The 21228-nt window shown below is 38.0% G+C and overlaps 1 protein-coding gene across 1 annotated transcript in view; it reads right to left on the bottom strand.

Annotated features, from left to right (window-relative positions):
* Positions 1–11218: 11218 nt before the first annotated feature.
* The window catches only part of TRPC5 (transient receptor potential cation channel subfamily C member 5), a 343345-nt gene continuing 333335 nt past the window's right edge, over positions 11219–21228 (bottom strand). The window contains exon 11 of the mRNA XM_027963151.2: positions 11219–20169. Coding sequence (XP_027818952.1) covers positions 19477–20169 — 693 coding nt within the window. The 3' untranslated portion in view covers positions 11219–19476. The remainder of the gene's footprint in view (positions 20170–21228) is intronic.

The raw sequence follows: 21228 nt of genomic DNA, 5'->3' as shown, positions 1-21228 counted from the left end.
TGTGTTCTTTTGGCAAAACTCGATTAGCCTTTGCCCTGCTTCATTCCATATTTCAAGGCCAAATTTGCCTGTTACTCTAGGTGTTTCTTGACTTCCTACTTTTGCATTCCAGTCCCATATAATGAAAAGGACATCTTTTGGGGGTGTTAGTTCTAAAAGGTCTTGTAGGTCTTAATAGAACCATTCAACTTCAGCTTCTTCAGGATATGAGTTTGAGTGAACTCTGGGAGTTGGTGATGGCCAAGGAGGCCTGGCGCGCGGCAGTTCATGGGGTCGCAGAGTCAGACATGACTGAGTAACTGAACTGAACTGAACTGCCATTCCCTTCTGACCTGAAGAGTTTCTATTGAAAGATCAGCTATTATCCTTATGGGAACCCCCTTGTGTGTTATTTGTTGCTTTTCCCTTGCTGCTTTTAATATTTGCTCTTTGTTTTTGATCTTTGTTAATTTGATTAATATGTGTCTTGGGGTGTTTTGCCTTGGGTTTATCCTGTTTGGGACTCTCTGGGGTTCTTGGACTTGGGTGACTATTCTCTTCCCCATTTTAGGGAAGTTTTCAACTATTATCTCTCAAGTATTTTCTCATGGGCTTTCTTTTTGTCTTCTTCTTCTGCTGTGATTCGAATGTTGGGGCATTTGACATTTTCCCACTTCCCAGGTCTAAGCTGCTCAGGTTCAGGTTCTTGGGTACTGCACAAAGGCACAGACTCGGTTGGGCCTTCGTTTTGTGCACTTCCCAGGTCCGAGCAGCTCAGGCACCAGGTGCTTGGTAAGTGCGCTGTCCCAGGTGTTTGGTGTGTCTTATCACCTCCCAGGTCCCAGCTGCTTGGTTTCCTGGGTGTGCAACGAGAGCACCGTCTCAGGTATGCCATGTGTCTCCTCTGGGGAGCTGATCTCAAGCCTTGAACCTCCTGGTGGATGTCAACCATCCAGGATCCAAGGAAGACTTGCTTAGCAACTGGAAGCCTGCTCACAATTTGGTGGAGGATCTGTCTTTGGGGCTGAGATTGCCCCTTGCCTTCTGCCTCTGGCTGTCACCTGCCTGCCTCTCTGCGTCTAGCAGGGGAATGGGCCCATCTGCAGCTGGCTAGCTCTCCTCTGGTATTCACTCAATCCTTTGTTTTGTGAGCAGACCAGGGTGTGCCTTAGGTTAGAGCTTTGTGTAGGAACGTTTTCTCTCTCCTTTTTTTTCTCTCTCTGATTAACCAACAGTTTGGGTTGCTATCTCATGTTAGCTCCCTCAGATTGTCCTCAGGGCATTCAGGCCCAGTCTTTACCATAAGCATGCAACCTGTACCTCCCTGTTCAGCCCCCGCTTGCTGCTGGTGGACATGAGCATTGGGGTACTTCTCCGCTGGGAGTTGCAATTAAGCACATATTCTGTAGTTGTTGTTGTATTGTTGTTTTTTTTTTTTTTTCCTTTCCGGTTATGTTACCCTCTGAGATTCCAGAACTCCCCACAGACCTGCCAGTGAGAGGGTTTCCTGATGTTTGGAAACTTCTTCTCCTTCACAACTCCCTCCCTGGGATGGGTCTCGGTCCCTAACTCTTTTGTCTCTATTTTTGTCTTTTATATTTTGTCCTACCTTCTTTGGAAGAGAATGCACTGCCTTTCTGGGTGACTGGTGTCCTCCGCTAGCATTCAGAAGTTGTTTTGTGGAATTTGCCCAGCATTCAGATGATCTTTTGATGAATTTGTGGGGGAGAAAGTGGTCTCCCTGTCCTTTTCCTCTGCTGTCTTAGGACTGCCCCTGTTGAATCTTTAAGTTGTTTAGATTTACCTCGTATCTCCCCAGACCTACCTTATCTTCAGCTTTCTGTGAGACTTATTTTATCAGCCTTTCTGCCTTCTCCCTTTCACCTACCCAAAGACCACAAAATTTTCTGTATTCATTAATTTTCTGAGGTGTAATTCATCACAATGCTCTGCTCTATCTCACCTACAAACGTCTATTTGGTTGCCACAAAACTTACTGCCTCCTTTAAAAGTTATTTATGCTTGTGAATCATTCTGTTCTTTTCCACCTTAAGCCATACGCCAGGGAAAAAGAACCATTTGAGACTCAGGGCTTGAACAGTTGAAAAAACTAGAATGGAATCCAATTCAAAGAGGATATCCTATCTTCAATATATTATTCTTTAGATAATTGATAATAGTGTCAAATCAGTCAGTGTACTAGTTAAAGCTTCTGCTTCATAATAGACATGGAACTGGTAGTGTGTTGGTTTTCCATCCTTAATCTTTAGAAATTCTTGCTCTGCATGTTGGCATCTGACAACTTTAATAAAGAAAGATGGACAGTAGTGCCTGATCAGCTTTTCTCTACTAACCTCCTGAGTTCACAATTTGTGCAGCCTACAGATTGTTCTAAGTAAATGTTGATTATAATCAAGCTTCAAATCTAGAACAACCCCTCCCCAGTGTTTTTCAAATATGCAGCATTTCTGAAATGTATATAGCTCATAGCAAGTGATTTTCCTATATCTTCAACTGTCAATGGTTCACTAATTAGCTTCTAAGCAGTGTTTTAGAAGGTTGTAGTGTATCTTGAGAATGTGGGTCTAGAAATTATGAAACTTTGAGATAAATATGTTTGCCTTAGGCTTCCAGTTAATTTGTTTATATTTTAAACTTGTAGGTTGTTGCCTTGCCTTGATTTCCATTACTAATTTAATGCAATTTAATGAAATACTTGTTATTAACTTAGAAACCCAAGATCAACCTAATTGTTTTTATCAGAATTGAAATCAATGGTATGGTATGTATGCTCTGTTTATAAGTCATACAAGTATAGTCCACTAGTTTATACTTTACATTCAGACTTCCCTAAGAGATAATCAAGGAGTGTGCCCTGACCCTCCTATACTGTTTTGGGAGTTGGAACAGTGAAGGTAACCTGTGAAGTGAAAGTCACTCACTCTTTGTGACCCCATGGACTGTAGCCCATGTGGCTTCCCTGTCCATGGGATTCTCCAGGCAAGAATACTGGAGTGGGTTGCCATTTCCTTCCAGGGAATCTTCCTGACCCAGGGATTGAACCTGAGTCTAATGCATTGCAGGCAGATTCTTTACCATCTGAGCCACCAGGGAAATGAAGGTAACCTGTACTGCTGCAGAAATCAGCAGTGGGTTTTGAAGGCAGCTTCCAGGTAAAAAGGAAGAGGTCTTTCTGGTAATAATAATAATAACTCCAAACTTAGGACTTGGAGCACAAAATGAGGCACGACAAAGGCTAACAGTTTTGCCAAGAGAACTCGGTCATAGTAAACAACCCCTTCCAACAACATAAGAGACAACTCTACACATGGGTATCACCAAATGGTCAATACTGAAATCAGATTGATTATATTCTTTGCAGCTGAAGATGGACAAGCTCTATACAGTCATCAAAAACAAGATCTAGTGCTGACTGTGGCTCAGATCATCAGCTCCTTATTGCAAAATTCAGACTTAAATTGAAGAAAGTAGGTGAAACCACTAGGCTATTCAGGTATGACCTCAATTAAATCCCTTATGATAATACAGTGGAAGTGACAAATAGATTCAAGGGGTTAGATCTGATAGAGTACCTGAAAAACTATGGATGGAGGTTCATAACATTTTACAGGAGGCAAAGAACAAAATCATCCCTGAGAGAAAGAAATGCAAAAAGGCAAAATGGTTGTCTGAAGAGGTCTTAAAAATAGCTGAGAAAAGAAGCGAAAGGGAAAAGTATACCCATCTGAATGCAGAGTTTCAAAGAATAGCAAGGAGAGAAAAGAAAGCCTGCTTAAGTAAACAATGCAAAGAAATAGAGGAAAACAATAGAATGAGAAAGATTAGAGATCTCTTCAAGAAAATCAGAGATACTAAGGGAACGTTTCATACAAAGATGGACACAACAAAGGACAGAAGCTAATATAGACCTAACAGAAGCAGAAGAGATTAAGAAGAGGTGGCAAGAATACACAGAAGAACTATACAAAAAAGATCTCAACCTGGAAAACCACAATGGTGTGACCACTCACTAGAGCCAGACATCCTGGAATGTGAAGTCAAGTGGGCCTTAGGAAGAATTACTACAAGCAAAGTTAGTGGAGGTGATGGAATACCTGCTGAGCTATTTCAAATCCTAAAAGATGATGCCATTAAAGGGCTGCACTCAGTATGCCAGCAAAATTGGAAAACTCAGCAGTGACTACAGGACTGGAAAAGGTCAGTTTTCATTCCAGTCCTAAAGAAGGGCAATGCCAAAGAATGTCCAGACTACCATACAATTATGTTCATTTCACAGACTAGTAAATTTATGCTCAAAATTCTTCAAGCTAGGCTTCAGTAGTGCATAAACTGAGAACTTCCTGATGTACAAACTGGATTTAGAAAAGGCAGAAGAACCAGAGATCAAATTGCCAACATTCGTTGGATCATAGAAAAAAATGAGAATTTTAGAAAAACATCTGCTTCATTGAGTATGTTAAAACTTTTAACTGTGGATTACAACAAATTGTAAAAAAAAAATTCTTGAAGAGACAAGAATACCAGACCACCTTACCTGCTTCCTGAGAAGCCTGTATGCAGGTCGAGAAGCAAAAGTTAGAACTGAATATGGAACAACATACTGGCTCAAAATTGGGAAAGGAGTATATCAAGGCTGTATAAACTGATTCAGAATTGGGAAAGGAGTACATCAAGACTGTATATTGTCATCCTGTTTATTTAACTTATATGCAGATTACATGTGAAATGCCAGGCTAGATAAAGCACAAGCTGGAATCAAGATTGGTGGGAAAAATACCTATAACCTCTAATATGCAGATGACACAACCCTGGTAGCAGAAAGTGAAGAGGCTCTGAAGAGCTTCTTTATGAAAGTGAAAGAGAGTGAAAAAGCTGGCTTAAAACTCAACATTTAAAACTTTCAGATCATGTCATCCGGTCCCATCACTTTATGGCAAATAGATGGGGAAACAATGGAAACAGTGACAGACATTATTTTCTTGGGTTCCAAAATCACTGGGTCCAGTGACTGCAGCCATGAAATTAAAAGACACTTGCTCCTTGGAAGAAAAGCAGCGATAAACCAAGACAGCATATTAAAAAGCAGAGAAATCATTTTGCCAACAAAGGTGTGTATAGTCAAAGCTATGGTTTTTCTAGTAGTCATGTGTGAGTTGGACCATGTGTGAGTTGGACCATAAAGAAGACTGAGCACTGAAGAATTGATGCTTACAAACTGTGGTGCTGGAGAAGACTCTTGAGAGTCCCTTGGACTGCTAGATCCAAACCAGTCAGTCCTAAAGGAAATCAACCCTGAATATTCATTGGAAGGACTGATGCTGAAGCTGAAACTCCAATACTTTGGTCACCTGATGTGAAGAACTGACTCATTGGAAGAGATCCTGATGCTGGCAGGAGGAGAAGGGGGCAACAGAGGATGAGATGGTTGGATGGTATCATTGACTCAATGGACATGAGTTTGAGCAAGCTCTGAGAGACAGCGAAGGACAGGGAAGCCTGGCGTGCTGCAGTCCATGGGGTTGCAAAGAGTTGGACATGACTGAGCAACTGAACAAAAATAAAAGATGTATATTTGATCAACATATTGTAAGCATATAGTATATATAAGTGTATATATTATATAGAGTATATATAAAATATAGTATTATAGTGTATATATAGTATATATAGTATGTATAAGTATATGGAACATAAGTTGTATACTTATAAGTATATACAACATAAGTCTACTACTGTGGTAGACTTTTTATATATCGCCTCTTTAGTTATGATTAATGTTACAAAAGGCATCCTGTCTTTTATTGGCTGTTATACCCGGATTTCATCCATTTAGAGTTATTAGGGTAAGGAGGATATAAAGGCACTGTGGTTTGTCCTGGACCCTTTACTTTCACCCCTTTCCTGAGATAAATTTGATTTATACCAGAAGTAGAAAGCTGTATCATTTCCATAGTGAGGAAAAATCATTAGAATTCATTTTTATGCAGTGTATATTTATTCTTAAAACTAATTGTGGGTTTCTGCCTTGATTAACAGCAGATGAAAAGATTGAATCTGTTTTGCTGGTGAAATTCAAGACTTGTGAATTTAAAACATCTTTCATTTCCTTAGAGCCTAAAACAAGGCATAACCTTTTAATTAGCTTTAGAAATAAAGGTATAAACAAACATTATGATTTTAACGCAAACAGCATATATTCAGAACTTAATTTAGACATAAGTCTCCATAAATAATGAAATGGTCCATCGGAGGAAGGTGAACTTAACCTAGATTTTTCTAAATCTGGGGCAGACTTAGTCCATTTTACAGGAAACCTCTTTGAAGCCATTTATATTTCCATTTACAATGAAAATTCAGGAGAACTCATACAGCAAAAGGCAACCTCTTGTTTCCCCAATCTTACCTAGAATGTTAAATTTTAGTTTGAGCAACTTGATTTAAAACACTTGTCTTCTCTCCTGCCTCAGTTATCAAAGGGATTTCCAGGGATGTGTAGGATGTCTGTATATGGGGAGATAAAGTTTTGGGAAAGGATGGACCTGAGATTAGGTAACTACCTACCATGTTACTAAAACTGCTTTAGAGCATCTAAAAAAGCTTTAAGACCTATAAAAGCATAAAGCAGTAAAACTGCTTTAGAGTATTTTGGATATCACATCAAAATAATCTGGGGAATGGGGTTTAAAGATGAAAGGTAAGCTGCACATTTGTAACTATTAAAACTTGAGTTCATTGTTCTATTCTCTCTACTTTTGTGTTGAAATCTGTCTTACTAGTTGAAGAAAAACTGCCTTGGAAACTGACCATCTAGAGAGTGAATGATACAGTTAGTCAAAGTTCAAATTGTTAAATATTTTGCCTTGAATCCTGAAAAGAAACAAGATTTTAGAGATGCTGTCATAGTAGTTCAGTCACTCAGTCATGTCCGACTCTTTGCAACTCCATGAACTGCAGAATGCCAAGCTTCCCTGTCCGTCACCAACTCCCGGAACTTGCTCAACTTCATGTCCATCGAGTCAGTGATCCCATCCAACCATCTCACCCTCTGTTGTCCCCTTCTCCTGCCCTCAATCTTTCCCAGCATCAGGGTCTTTTCCAATGAGTCAGTTCTTTGCATCAGACGGTCAAAGTACTGGAATTTCATCTTCAGCATCAGCCCTTCCAATGAATATTCAAAGTTAATTTCATTTAGGATTGACTGGTTTGATCTAGAAGTCCAAGGGACTCTCAAGAGTCTTCTCCAACACCACAGTTCAAAAGCATCAATTCTTCAGTGCTCAACTTTCTTTATAGTCCCAACTCTCACATCCATATCTGACCACTGGAAAAACCATAGCTTTGACTAGATGGACCTTTATCGGCAAAATAATGTCTCTGCTTTTTAATATGCTGTCTAGATTTATCACTGTTTTTCTTCCAAGGAGCAAGCATCTTTTAATTTCATGGCTGTAGTCACCATCTGCAGTGATTTTTGAGCCCCCCAAAATCTATCATTGTTTCCATTGTTTCCTGGTCTGTTTGCCATGAAGTGATGGGATCAGATGCCATGATCTTAGTTTTTTGAATGTTGAGTTTTAAGCCAACTTTTTCACTCTTCTCTTTCACTTTCATCAAGAGGTGCTTTAGTTCTTCTTTGCTTTCTGCTGTAAGGGTGGTGTCATCTGCGTATATGAGATTATTGATATTTCTCCTGGGAGTCTTGATTCTAGCTTGTGCTTCATCCAAGCTGACATTTTGTGTGATGTATTCTGCATATAAGTTAAGCGGGGTGACAGTATACAGCTCTGACATACTCCTTTCCCAATTTGGAGCCAGTCTGTTGTTCTGTGTCTAGTTCTAACTGTTACTTCTTGACCTGCATACAGATTTCTAGGGAGCAGATAAGGTAGTCTGGTATTCCCATCTATTTAAGAATTTTCCACAGTTTGTTGTCATCCACACAGTCAAAGGCTTTGGTAGAGTCAATAAAGCAGAAATAGGTGTTTTTCTGGAACTCTCTTGCTTTTTCCATGATCCAGTGGACGTTGGCAATTTGATCTCTGGTTCCTCTGCCTTTTCTAAAACCAGCTTGAACATCTGGAAGTTCACTGTTCACATAGTGTTGAAGCCTGGCTTGGAGAATTTTGAGCATTACTTTGCTAGCATGTGAGATGAGTGCAATTGTGCAGTAGTTTGAGCATTCTTTGGCATTGCCTTTTTTTGGAATTGGAATGAAAACACCTTTTCCAGTCCTGTGGCCACTGCTGAGTTTTCCAAATTTGCTGGCATATTGAGTGCAACACTTTCATAGCATCATCTTCCAGGATTTGAAATAGCTCAACTGGAATTCCATCACCTCCACTAACTTTGTAGTGATGCTTCCTAAGGCCTGCTTGACTTCGCATTCCAGGATGTCTGGCTCTAGGTGAGTGATCACACCATCGTGGTTATTTGAGTCGTGAAGGTCTTTTTTGTATAGTTCTGTGTATTCTTGCCACCTCCTCTTAATATTTTCTGCTTCTGTTAGGTCCATACCATTTCTGTCCTTTATTGAGCCCATCTTTGCATGAAATGTTCCCTTGGTATCTCTAATTTTCTTGAAGAGATCTCTAGTCTTTCCCATTCTGTTGTTTTCCTCTATTTCTTTGCATTGATCACTGTGGAAGGCTTTCTTATTTCTCCTTGCTATTCTTTGGAACTCTGCATTCAAATGGGTCTATGTTTCCTTTTCTCCTTTGCCTTTAGCTTCTCTTTTCTCTGCTATTTGTAAGGCTTCCTCAGACAACCATTTTGCCTTTTTGCATTTCTTTTTCTTATGCCAAATATTAATAATAGGTTTTATATGGATGTTAGGCCCCTTTTCCTAATCAACTAGTAAACATTTTCTTGGAGATCTTATGGCTTTTTCTAAAAAATTTAATATAGGTTTTTCAAATAATTTGCAGAATCATAGAAAAAAATTCTACCATAATACTAAGGTATTAAATTTCTTGACTTAAACTGTTTTATTTCTTTGCTAGTGTATTAACCAGATCCGAGTAACAGTTTTTTTTCTTGGTAAATTTCTGTAATGCAAGTTACAGAGATCTGCTCTATGACATCTGCCTATAGATGACAAAACTGTATTGTACACTTAAAAATACTAAGAGGGAAATATCATGATATGTGTTCTTACCACAATAAAAGTTCTACCACATGTATCCCTACCAAAAAAAAAAAATTCTATTCAGCTGTTTTGGTTGCATCAGCAGTTGAACTTTTAGTTTTCTTTCTCTCTTTTAACTTTGCTTAAATAGCTTCAATTATTCAAGAAATTTTCTTCCTCCTAATTGTTTAGAATGTTTTGAAGCATGGTGTAGATTTGGCTTTTATTAACCTAGTTCTTCTCTTCAATTGCTGCTTATTTTTTCCAGCATTTTATTATTGAAAATTTTAGACAGAAAAGTTGAAATAATTGTGCAGTGTACATGTATATATTCACCACCTAGATTATATAATTAACATTTTACTACACTTACCTTTTTATGTACCCATCTATAAATCCTATTTTTTGATAATTACAAAGAAAGTTGCAGACTTAAATACATTTCCCCACTAAACATTTAAGCATACATATTGTTAACTACAGTTTAGTATGTGTTAAAGGTTCATTTTTTTTGTAAGGTTCTTTTCAGAAAAAAAAAGTTTACATGTAATGAGATGCGCAAATCTTAAAGTGTTTGATACAATGAACTTTTTACAAATCACACATCTGTGAAATCCAGGCCTTTATCAAGATAATATTTTCATCACTCCAGAAAATTCTGGCTCCTTCCCAATCACTGCTTCACCCATCCCAGTCCCCTAGGCAACCACTGTTTCCTCTGATTTTTCTCCTATCATAGTTTGTTTTTCAAAGTGTATGTAAATGTATCAGAGCATGCACTCCTTTGTGTAAGACTTCTTTAGCATAGGTATTTGGAATTCATTCATGGTGTGTGTGTATAGTTCTTTTTATTGCTGGGCAGCATTTCATTGTACACAAAAGCCGTTGTTTATTTATTTATTCTCCTGTTGGTGGATACCTGGGCCATTTCCAGTTTTTAGATATGAATGAAGTTGCTATGAACATTTTTGTACAAGTCGTCTTGTGAGCATTTGTTTTCATTTTTCCTGGAATTGCTGGATCATAAGTTATATATATGACTGGTACGGAAATGCAGGACATTTTCTTGAAATGACTGTACCATTTTGTTCTCTCATCAGCAACATATGAGAATTCTAGTTGTTTTTCATCCTCATCAATATTTGGTGGTATTGGTCTTTGTGATTTTAGCCATTCTGATGGGTTTGGTAATAAGTGTTATCTTGTGGTTTTAATTTGCATTTCCCTATAATTATGTTTAACACTTTTCCATGTGCTTCTTTACTTGGCATATATATTTCTTTTTGAAATTGTTCAAATTGTTTGTGTTTTTGTTATTGAGTTATTGGAGTTTGCATATAGTGGTTGCACATCTTTTCCAGATATGTTACTGCTTTTTAAATTCTTATCTAACCAATGTATAAATATTATATATCCAGTTACACTTAAAATAATTAGGCCAGCACTTGCAATGAATTATTTGACTGAACGTTAAGCTGGTCTGATATCCTAACCAGTGCTCTGATGGCCTAAAAGTTAATTATGTAAAATAAAAGACAAATTTTCAGGAATCTGAATTAATTAGGGGAAAGCTAATTGCTAGAGTCCATGACTACTGAAAAAAAGCTTGAAAAGAAATGTCAACTGATAGCTTCAGAAAATATTACCCAAATGTACTCAGATTATACTAGCTTAATAATGACCAGCTTAACCTCAGTTTATGATTCTTCTCACTGATCCACAGGTTGAAATAGCTCTCTACGACATGTATCATTCTTTGGATACTCAGTTTTGTCAGTATTGTAAGTTGTAGCTGTACTAGTCCCTTCATTCATCACCTCAAAGTTGTTTATGAATGCTTACAGTTTTCCAAGTATTTAACACAGCTTTATTTAATGGGAAGTATAAAAGTTAGAGTTATAATAATGTTTATTCTTAATCATCTACTTTTTAAAAATATATTGGATGGTGGAGGTCTCCCTTAAGTGTGTATGCTGGTTAAATTATAGTGTAAAATTCATTGTTGTTCACAAATGTTTATTAACAATAGGTGACTAGAAATGATTATGTTGCAAAAGGGAGGAAAAGAACACCTTAAATCTGAGTAGCCATACATTTCAGAGGAAAAAGTAAATGCTTTATTTTTGTTTATACTGAAGCTAAAAACACACAAAATCTTTTTATTGTACAAGATACGTTTTAACACATTTAAGGATGACAGCTTTGCGCTTCCTACAGAACATATTTAAATAAAAGTAATAGTTTTCTCAAGTTTTTAGCTTTTAAAATAGTAGTCTGTAAAGCCAAAATGCCATTTACACAAACACATTTGGAATTTTCCTTTTTCATGATTAAGCTCAGGAGATACAATTTTAACCTGAAGTTTGATGCATACATTTTCTGTGTGGTGTGATGTGTAATTGGGGCCTCCAACTAAGCTAAGAAAGTTAATTAAACACTGCCTGTGTTTACTAAAAGTATTCTTTATCTTCCTCAAATGTTGGCTCCAAACTACATTCATTGTTTTGAATAGGAAGAAATTCTTCATCCTCAGTTTCAGCCTGTTTTTGAGAAATCTTGAATCCTGTGAGGAGTTTAAATAGTGATATTTTCTTGAATCCTACCACTGGTATGCATTTATATGTTATAAGAAACAGACAAATTAAAATGTTTTCACTAGAGAACATATGGGTTTACTTTTGCTATGTTAGAAGAGTAATTTGAACAGTTAAAAGTTTTTAGGTTAATAATTTTTTGGATTGTCTTTAACATTAAGAACACTACAGACTAATGTATTAATCCCTTGGGTTTCAAGGTTTCCTCTTGAGCTCACGTAACATTCATTTTAGTGTGATTGGTTTCAATGAATCCTACTAGACACTCAAGGATTCTGACTGCTTCTCCTGCCCAAGTATTTACGAAGCACAGTTACCACTCTGCTTATTGGACCACAGGCTACATTGCTTTGGTTATTTAAACCGATTGCTTAATACATATTGTAAAAGGAAGTCCTACAAGATGAGACCGAAAATGGATGAACCTGAACTTCAAATAATATGACTATATTTTATATAGGAAATACCTAGTGTGAACATGTGATTTTAAAGTGACCTGAAATTTCAGCTAGCTATTGCCATCCTCCCTTTAGCACTGCCCCCTATTTCTGTTACTAGAGCACCTTCTGAATCCAAAACCCTCCCTTCAATTTTCTGGGGCGGCTAGGGCTTTTCTTTACTGCTCTTTCTTCCTGCTAACAGCCTAGCTGTCAGAGCCTCTGTATTATGACGTATGATTTCTTATGGATCAAATAAGGTTTGGGAAGCCAATTCTGAGTTTATTTACAACATAAGCCATTGCAAATTGGAATGTGTTTTACTGTTTAAATACAAATATTTCAAGAGCTAAGTCATTAAGGTTGTTCTCAAATCAATGATGTTTCTAAATCTAAACATGGTGTTCTTTAATGTTTCCTCCTTGGGAAGCTATAAACTTATTCCAGTAAGGCTGGCACTGTTCCAAGCATGTTTGAAACTAGATTCCAGACTTGAAAGAGGAACGAGTCTTCTTTTGGGGCTGATGGAAATTTTTGTATTTTGATTTTGGTGGTGATGATTCTAGGGATATACGCAACTGTGAAGACTCACTGAATTGTACACTTTAGATGCAGGTAGTTGTACACAAATTATTCCTCAGAGTTGATAAGGAAAAAACTAGATTCCAAAGAACAGTTTCAGGTTACTTCACAAACCCCACAAGAAACTTGTTGTTTTATAATTGTGCCTATCAAAGTGCATATTGTGTGACAGCAATTGAAAATTATGTTTTACCAGAGAAAGAACTAACCTCAATTGTCCAAATTTTTATCAAGTATGAATCTAAAATTAGTTTTGACTGTTTCTTAGAATTTAATTTTATAAGATTATTATTTTCTACCATTGAGGGTATTCAGATATTGTATTGTGTGTTTTGAACATCCTCCCCAAAGCAGGAGTCCATGATGGTTTGAGTAATGTCAACATTCGAATATGGGTACAACTTAAGGTGGCTACTTAGAAGAATTTGAAGAACAACGTTAATTTGGGCATATTAATTGTCATGTTTATGAAAATACCAGTCTCATTTTATAATCTCACTTTATATGTTTATCCTAAATTATGAGGCCAAACTATGACAGGGGCTTCCCTGATAGCTCAGTTGGTAAAGAATTCACCTGCAATGCAGGAGACCTGGTTCAATTCCTGGGTTGGGAAGATCCACTGGAGAAGGGATAGGCTACCCACTCCATTATTGTTGGGCTTCCCTTGTGACTCAGCTGGTAAAGAACCCACCTGCAATGCAGGAGACCTGGGTTCGATCCCTAGGTTAGGAAGATCCCCTGGAGAAGGGAAAGGCTACCCACTCCAGTATTCTGGCCTGGAGAATTCCATGGGAGTCTCAAAGAGTCGGACACAACTGAGCAACTTTCACTTTCGAACTATGACATCAGATATAGAATCTAGCTTTCTTCCATACTACCCTCTCCCACTTTTACTTCTTATTTCTCTTTTCTGTAGAGTTTTGGTAAGTTAATTTTATTTCTTAGATAAAATTTGGGGAAATCATTCTTTCAGTAATTGGTCATATGTACATATTTATAAAAGAGTGATATTGTACAATTTAAAATGTAACTTTACTATGAGTCTGATGTGTTGAATTTAGGAATACAGTGATCACAAGGTGAGAATGTGCTGTGATCTGAAATTCAATCTCAATATTTATAACTCAACCTTTGAAAAAAGATTTGCAGGTTTTTCATAGATAGTTTTCATATACTGTTGCACTTCTGGGTTGTGTTAAGGGAGAAGATGATGTTGTTTTAATCCAGAAACTACATATTTTAAAAATCAAGGAGCGCCACCTAAGTTTGGTTATTGAAAAAGTTTGACGGTGTGATGATTTAGCACTACATTTTCAAGTGCTTATCTATACTAGTCCTTACTTTGAAAGCTTTTCCTATTATCTCTTTACCACACCAAGTACTTCAAGCACTCCCCATAAAAGTCCAAAGCCTCCTTTTTGTCCTGTCACCCAAGGGCCAATTTTAAGGGTTGTATAAGACCAGAGAATTGTCAAGAGGGTTACTAGGTTAGAAGGTGATGAGTACCGATGAGTATTGTGGGATATATTGAACTTTGTGGGACAAGACAAAATGGCCAAACCTAGTATTGCAAATGGTTGGTTATCATAGGCTAAAATAAAAGTCACACTGCCTCCAAGAGTGATGTCTCGTGTGTATGCCTGTGTTGAAGTGCAGCTCCTGGGGTGTTAGGTGGCTCTGGAACTTGCTCATAGACAAAGTCAAAGAGCAAAATACCCTGCACATTGCTGAAAATGGCATTCACACTGCAGGCCTTTCTTTCTTCTTCATTTAGTCTGTTTTGGTTCTATCAAGTCATTTGGAGTTATCAGGAGGCTTTATTTTTTTTGAGGGTGAGGGATGAGGTTAGGGCAAATGTGTGCTATAGTCATGGATTGGTGAAGGTTGATTACAGTGACCAAAATTTGCAGGCTGTTTTTGTTGCTATGGAAATTGCCTTTCATTTGGTAGTAAGGAGAAGCTGCTACAGAACTTTCACAATTTTCGCATTAGATGAGCTTTTGGCATAAGGGCATTCTGCTTGATTTTATATTTAAACATTAATAATTCTTAATATGTACATGTCTTTCAAGTACCACAAACACTCATGGTGTATCTTTAGAAAAAGACCACAACTCAGATCCAATAAACTAACAAGTATAAGATACAAATCCACTCTAGAGCTTAAAAATGCTAGAGCACCCTGGTCAGCTGCCTGTATCATTCCAGCAATTAACTCCTTTGTTTCTTAATAAGCATTCAATTTCTTAAAGCTCTCAAAACCGCCTACCAGCACCTTCTCTGGACCACCATGCAGTATATAGATGAAAATCCTAGGCCACATATCAACATATGAGTAGTAATATCTCAAGTATACAGTAAATCTGAATTATGCAGACTTTAATTCACAAAAAAATATATATTTGTTTTTTATAGGTAGGTTCTCTCTTCTGACTGACAAGCTTTGGTTTTCCTTTAAACTGGAAACACCAAATCCTGAGCGCTGTCTGAACAGCTGTACTACAGTGGATGCTGCCTTGGCGGTTCATTTTAGCAATTCCTCATCACATCTCAGGCAGTTTCTTTCCATTGAGCCTATTCCTGTCCCCTTCCCTTCAAAATGGTTTAGTAATTACCAAAAGGGATGAAGGGCCAAGCCAGAGCAATCAAATGCTATTAAGTTTCATTGCATATGTGTGTGTGCACGTGCACACAGATAAGGTTCTCACTTTTACAAACATCCCCAAAAAGTGCAAACAATGACCCACATCTGTTGGAAAAAGCAATGGGAAGGGTCTTTGGAAATACAGTAAAAATAACATTTCTCTGTACTAAAGTAATGTTCACACTGAATTGGGGTACCCTATTCCCAATGACTAGTTCTACACCAACAAAGTGTGTATTTGGAACAGTTACCTGGATAAAGCATGTCAAAGAAACAATCACAGATTTGAGGCAAAGCCACAGGGTTTGGGGTTGAAGGGAGCTGACAAGTATACATAGAAAGGTTATTTAAGTGATTCAAATAACTACATCAGCTTGTATTAGCTGTGTGTATACAAGCAATCTGTTAACACTGTTTTGAAATGTGATTACCAAAATAATATGATCATTTTTTCTTGTGTACTTTTTAAATAGGACAGAATGCCTGACTCACTTCAAGTACTTTTTCCTATATGGTTGAACAAACCAAGATCTGGGCCACTTAAACTGTTATCTCAGCACAAGGCAATATGAATGTCAAATGGTTATTTATATTTCCTAGCTAAGCTATCAATTCATTTTAAGTCATTCAGAAGGTAAAGGCCATGGTGGGGAGAGGTTTGGTGTGTGTGTGTCTTTAATCAAGTGCAGACAAATGTTTAGATGTTTTGAACTTAGCTGAAATGCCCTAAATTAGGTCAGAGTGGAATGAAAAATGACTATGAGAGGCAAAAAATATCAGAAAATTTTCCAGTATGCCTATATAAGTGGACAGGAGTATAACTTGGAGATTTATATCCCTATAAAATTTGACATCTTCCAAAAATAATGACTTTGAATTTGGAATCATTCCTTTTTCTTTATACGCCACTGGATTTAAAGCTGTAAGTGGAGGACCTACTTCAACAACGGCCATTTTTGAATATACTTCAGATATTTTCTTTGTAAACAATTTTACCCTTACTAATTATGAAGTGAAGTCACTCAGTCATGTCTGACTCTTTGCCACCCCATGGACTGTAGCCTAACAGGATCCTCCATCCATGGGATTTTCCAGGCAAGAGTGCTGGAGTGCATTATTATGAAGGAGATGTTAATATGATGAAATCAAACAAATATAGGCGTCCATAAATGATAAGAAATTCACCTGTTGTGGAGGTGAACCGTGGTATACTTAGACAAATAGTGATTCTTGAATCATTTATTATTATATTTGACTTTGGAGTACATTTTTAACTTTACATATAAATATGTCAGTCTTAAATTATGGAGTTCATGGCATTTTGGGCAAATGAACAAAAAGGTACAGTGGCCAGTCCATTTCCACATCTCCTTTGTTTATATATGCTTAATAGTAAGTGTCTTGTTTCTATGATCTAGAAGAGTTGGCTTTGTTGACTGGCTCTCTGACCTTGAGCAAGTCATTATCATTTTCTGGGCCTCATTTTTTTCTATTTGTAAAATAAGAATTTAGAATTGAGTGGATCCCCACTAAGGTTCTCTTTTACTTCTGACTTTTATGTTTATAAATTTACTCTGAAGTTGACTTATACCTTCTCTGGGGTCAGAGAACATAGTTAAACATTTGATTTGAAATGTCTTTCTTGATAGTAGCTGATCCAGAGTTAACACAAGTCTCTTTCCTTTCCTACTTTCTATTGGAATTAGAGTTGTTTAAAATGTTGGTGTCACCATCATAGACATTAGGGCAATAACTGATTAGCTTTAACAGCTAACTGGCTTCAATCCCCAACATAGCTAGGCCTCAGCATAGCTGGTGAAATCTTAAGCCTACGTCATGAAGACAATAACCCTGAGACAATCTGAAAAGGAATGAAATATGACACTGGTTTCTTTCAGTAGTAGAGATTGCTATTATGACTTATACATATTCTCTCTTTGGCACATAACTGAGAGAAGACTGTATTTTGCACCATGGCTCTATCCCTGGCTATTCTTATTTTCTGACAAATTGATAAAGTAACTGCTGGAACAATTAAGCCTAGGTTATCATAATACATGCATTTGTAAGAGAGATGAAATAGGGCCATCTATTGGTTTCTGGTGCCATCAGTATGAAAAGAAATGTAGCCTAGGTGCTATTTATTCAAAGTGAATTTGGAAACTGGGAAAGTTGAATCTGTAACTTTAGAAAACTTCCTTCTGGAAGGTAACCTGTTAATGATGTCAGGGCCACTTAGAATAGTCCCACTTAGAGAAGCAGGAGGTTTGAGTATGATCGCTGAGGAATTATTTTGTGATAATCTCTTGCCAAATGGATATTGATGCAGCTTGTTCTCTTGGTCACCTTTTCCTGAATCTGAGCTTTATTCTTCAACACCTCCTCTTGTTTCCCCCTTATCCCCAGTTTGTGTCTTTTCCCTGTAGAATATTTTGTCCATTACTGAAGCTAGAGCTAGAATGGGAATCAATTCAAATAACAGAAACTACACTGTCAAAACCATATTTGCACTGAGAATGCTGCATTTCATTAAATTTTGCCAGAAAGTATACACATAAATTTAGACGGTTTCCTATTACTGTTGACCTTTACAAAAACAGGGTGACAACTAATTAAGTTTCTTATGTTTTTGAGCTATGTGTTAATTTAATCACCAGGACTTAGACCTTGAGCTATTTTAGGTCATGTGTGAAGAGTGTAAGTTGGGGATTCCTTTGTGCTAATGTTGGCAAGAACCACCCTTGTTTAGCAGGTCCTCAGTCACTGGTTACCAGGTCTAACATGATGACCATGAGCATTATGGGCTTCATTTTTTCACCTTCACCTATGTTGTCTGATGAGGTACTCTTAAGCTGTGGAAAATAATTTTTTTTTGGTGTATAATGCAGTTTTCTTTAAAGACAGTAGAATTTGGATCATGTTTGTAGTTCCATGAATTCACTAGGGTTGTTATGTTATATATTTAACATCAGTTTACACATGCAATTCCACTGTCTCCACTGAGCATTAAAACTGCAACTTGAATCAAATTATCTAGACCTAAAATTGTTTTGTTGTTCTTGTTTTATCAGAGAGCAATTAATTAAAATGAAGTTGTTTTCGGATTCTGACACCTCAGCAAGATGTCATTTTTCTGATAAAATATTTTCAAATCCAGGTTTTTATGATTAAAACTATCATCAGTAGATAGAACCCTATAAATATGCCAGCTAATTATTTTTTCTTACCAATGTATGAGATGTAGTGACTATTGGTTAGAGTGCAGGAAAAGTTTTTAAAAGAGTCTACATCCTAAATACTAATCTTGATACTGTCAAATTTTAAGATGTAGTAAGCTAACTGAAATATACAAACACAGGAAAGGAATTCACTAACTTATTAGATATGACATATACTATGGGGGTAAATAGTCACTGGCATACATTAGGAAACTCACAAGTCTTTAAGAAACAAAAAACTCAACAGCCCCCACAATAAGGAGAAGTTGTAGTGTTTAAAAACAAAAACACGAAAGCCAGTTATACCTAGAAACCACGAGCTGACAATTCTTTGGAGTCTATTCAGTCTCCCTTTGATGCTGTTCATTGAACCAGAATGGGCAGCGTGGAGCACTGAAGGGCAACAAACATAGGCAGGTGAGTTTGCCTCATCTGATAGCTGGTGGGGACTGCTGAGCACAGCCCTCAGCCCTGTGGGGAAATGGTGTGAGATCCCAAGGAAGGTCAGGAATCTGTGCGGCAGCGACAGTAGCAAAGTGGCACCTGGAGCTTCAAGGAAGCAAGGGTAAGAAAAGCAAAGCCAAAGGGTTAAGCACCTGACTGCACCTCTGCTGATTAGGGGCAAATACCCCTTCAGTTGGTTATGAAATGGACTTACTGTTTAATAGGTATAAAAAGGCAAATAATAGTAATACTAATAACAAGAACCAAAAAATGAATGTAGCTATAAAATATGGTAAAAGCAATAGGAGTTTCACTCTCCTGTCTGGTTGGGGGTGGGGGGGGGCAGTGAGGGAATCATATTCTATGTCACCTCTGAGAGCAAAGAAAAGAGAAATTTTCTGAGTTCCAGGACACGTGATAACGGCTTGACTTAGAGCCGAGTTGTAACTTGTTCTTCCTGTCCATCACCCCATTTGTGCATGAGCAGGTCACAAGCCTCTCCCCACGTTTCAAATACATCCTCTGAGGAGTCTAAAAGTTTAGAATTTGAGGAACAGATGCTGGATACGCAGTGAAGAGAGCTGGAACAGGCTAGAGGGCATTCAGTGCTCTGAGCAGTGCCCCGGGCTTCACCTAATTCTACCTCACTGAGGTTAATTTCACTTTGAGAACAGGCCTCTGCTTTCCCTTTCTCCATCTGAGAATATCTGATGTCCTGCCACATATAGTGTGGCTGAACAATTCCATCAGAGATGGTGTACATTGGCTCTGAACTGGGTTCGGACATATGACCATTAAACTTGGAGAATAGGAGACCCAGTTTCTTGAGAGAGGGACCCATGAAGGATCGTTTGCTTGATGACTCAGCTTTTGACTTGCCTTGGGCACCACCGACTCTTGGCATAGTCCTGATGAGAGGTGGCCCATGGCAGGCTTTTTTCTTGCAGCCTACATTGAAAGAGACACTCTTGGATTTGGCCCGAGCCCCACCACTGCCATCGTTGGTATCATCCCTCTGCGAGAGTTCAGTGCTGCTAGTGGAAAAGCTTCTCCTTTGGTGCTTCCTGTTTCCCAAGAGGTCAAGCACTTCATATCGAAAGCTGGAGATATCCTGCTTTAATTCCTAGGGCAAGAGAGAAGACACATTATGTTAAGAAGCTTCGGAATGTTCCAGGTTTTTGTCTCATAGCAAATCACAAGGTATATTCTACCACAAGAAAAACATAGTAACAAATCTGTGGGCGGGGCTGGCCATTGGGGAAAAAAAATGTGCAATTGGTAAAGTTGATTTCAGAACCTCCCTATCAGGAGTACACCAACAGACTGAAATGTTAACCAACAATGACGGTATTAGAGTAGGGTATTGGCTCTCATTGATATCTGCATAGAGAAAGATACAGAAGAGGAAAAGCTTTAGGACTCAGGAATAAAACTAGGGAAGTGGAATGTCAGGTGATGAGACTGCTGTTTTGAGACTAGTGCTCAAGTCGCTCAGTTGTGTCCGACTCTGTGATCCCGTGGCCTGTAACCAACCAGGTTCCTCTGTCCATGGGATTTCCCAGGCAAGAATACTGGAGTTGGTTGCCATTTCTTCCTCCAGAGGATCTTCCCAACCCAGGGATCAAACTCACATCTCCTACATTTCAGGCCAATTCTTTACCATTGAGCCACTTGGGAAGCCCCATTTTGGGACAGGGGACCCTGTTTATCCAAGTCCCTGTGAAATGTCTTCTATCTCTCACTGGCTGCCTAGATGCTAGATTGCTCTTTTAAAAATCATCTTTGAAAAGCTTACATCCGATGATTTAATTCTTTTGCTTAACACTTTTTAGTAACTTGTCACTGACCTTATGAAAAAGGAAAAATGCCATACCACAGACTACAAGGTTTTTCAAGGCCTGGTATGCATTCATCTCTCCTGTATCATATTTTTCTACTCTTTCCCCAGGCTCGCCACTGCCCACCTGTATGAACATATTCTCTCTTGCCTCTGAGTCTCTGCATGTGCTGCTGTTCTCTCTGGAACACTCTTCTACCCAACTAGCCCCTCTTTAGACCTCAGCTTGAATATGGCTTCCTCGGAAAAGCCTACCTCAAATCCCCAAGTCCCAGCTGGGTGTCCCCCCATTTCTATGTCTCCACAGTACCTTGTGTTGCTCTTGTTAGAATACTCCATCATTCA

Source organism: Ovis aries, chromosome X, assembly GCF_016772045.2.
Source record: "Ovis aries strain OAR_USU_Benz2616 breed Rambouillet chromosome X, ARS-UI_Ramb_v3.0, whole genome shotgun sequence".
NCBI lineage: Eukaryota > Metazoa > Chordata > Mammalia > Artiodactyla > Bovidae > Ovis > Ovis aries.
Note: the sequence above shows the minus strand (reverse complement) of the source record. Positions and strands in the feature narration are given on the sequence as shown.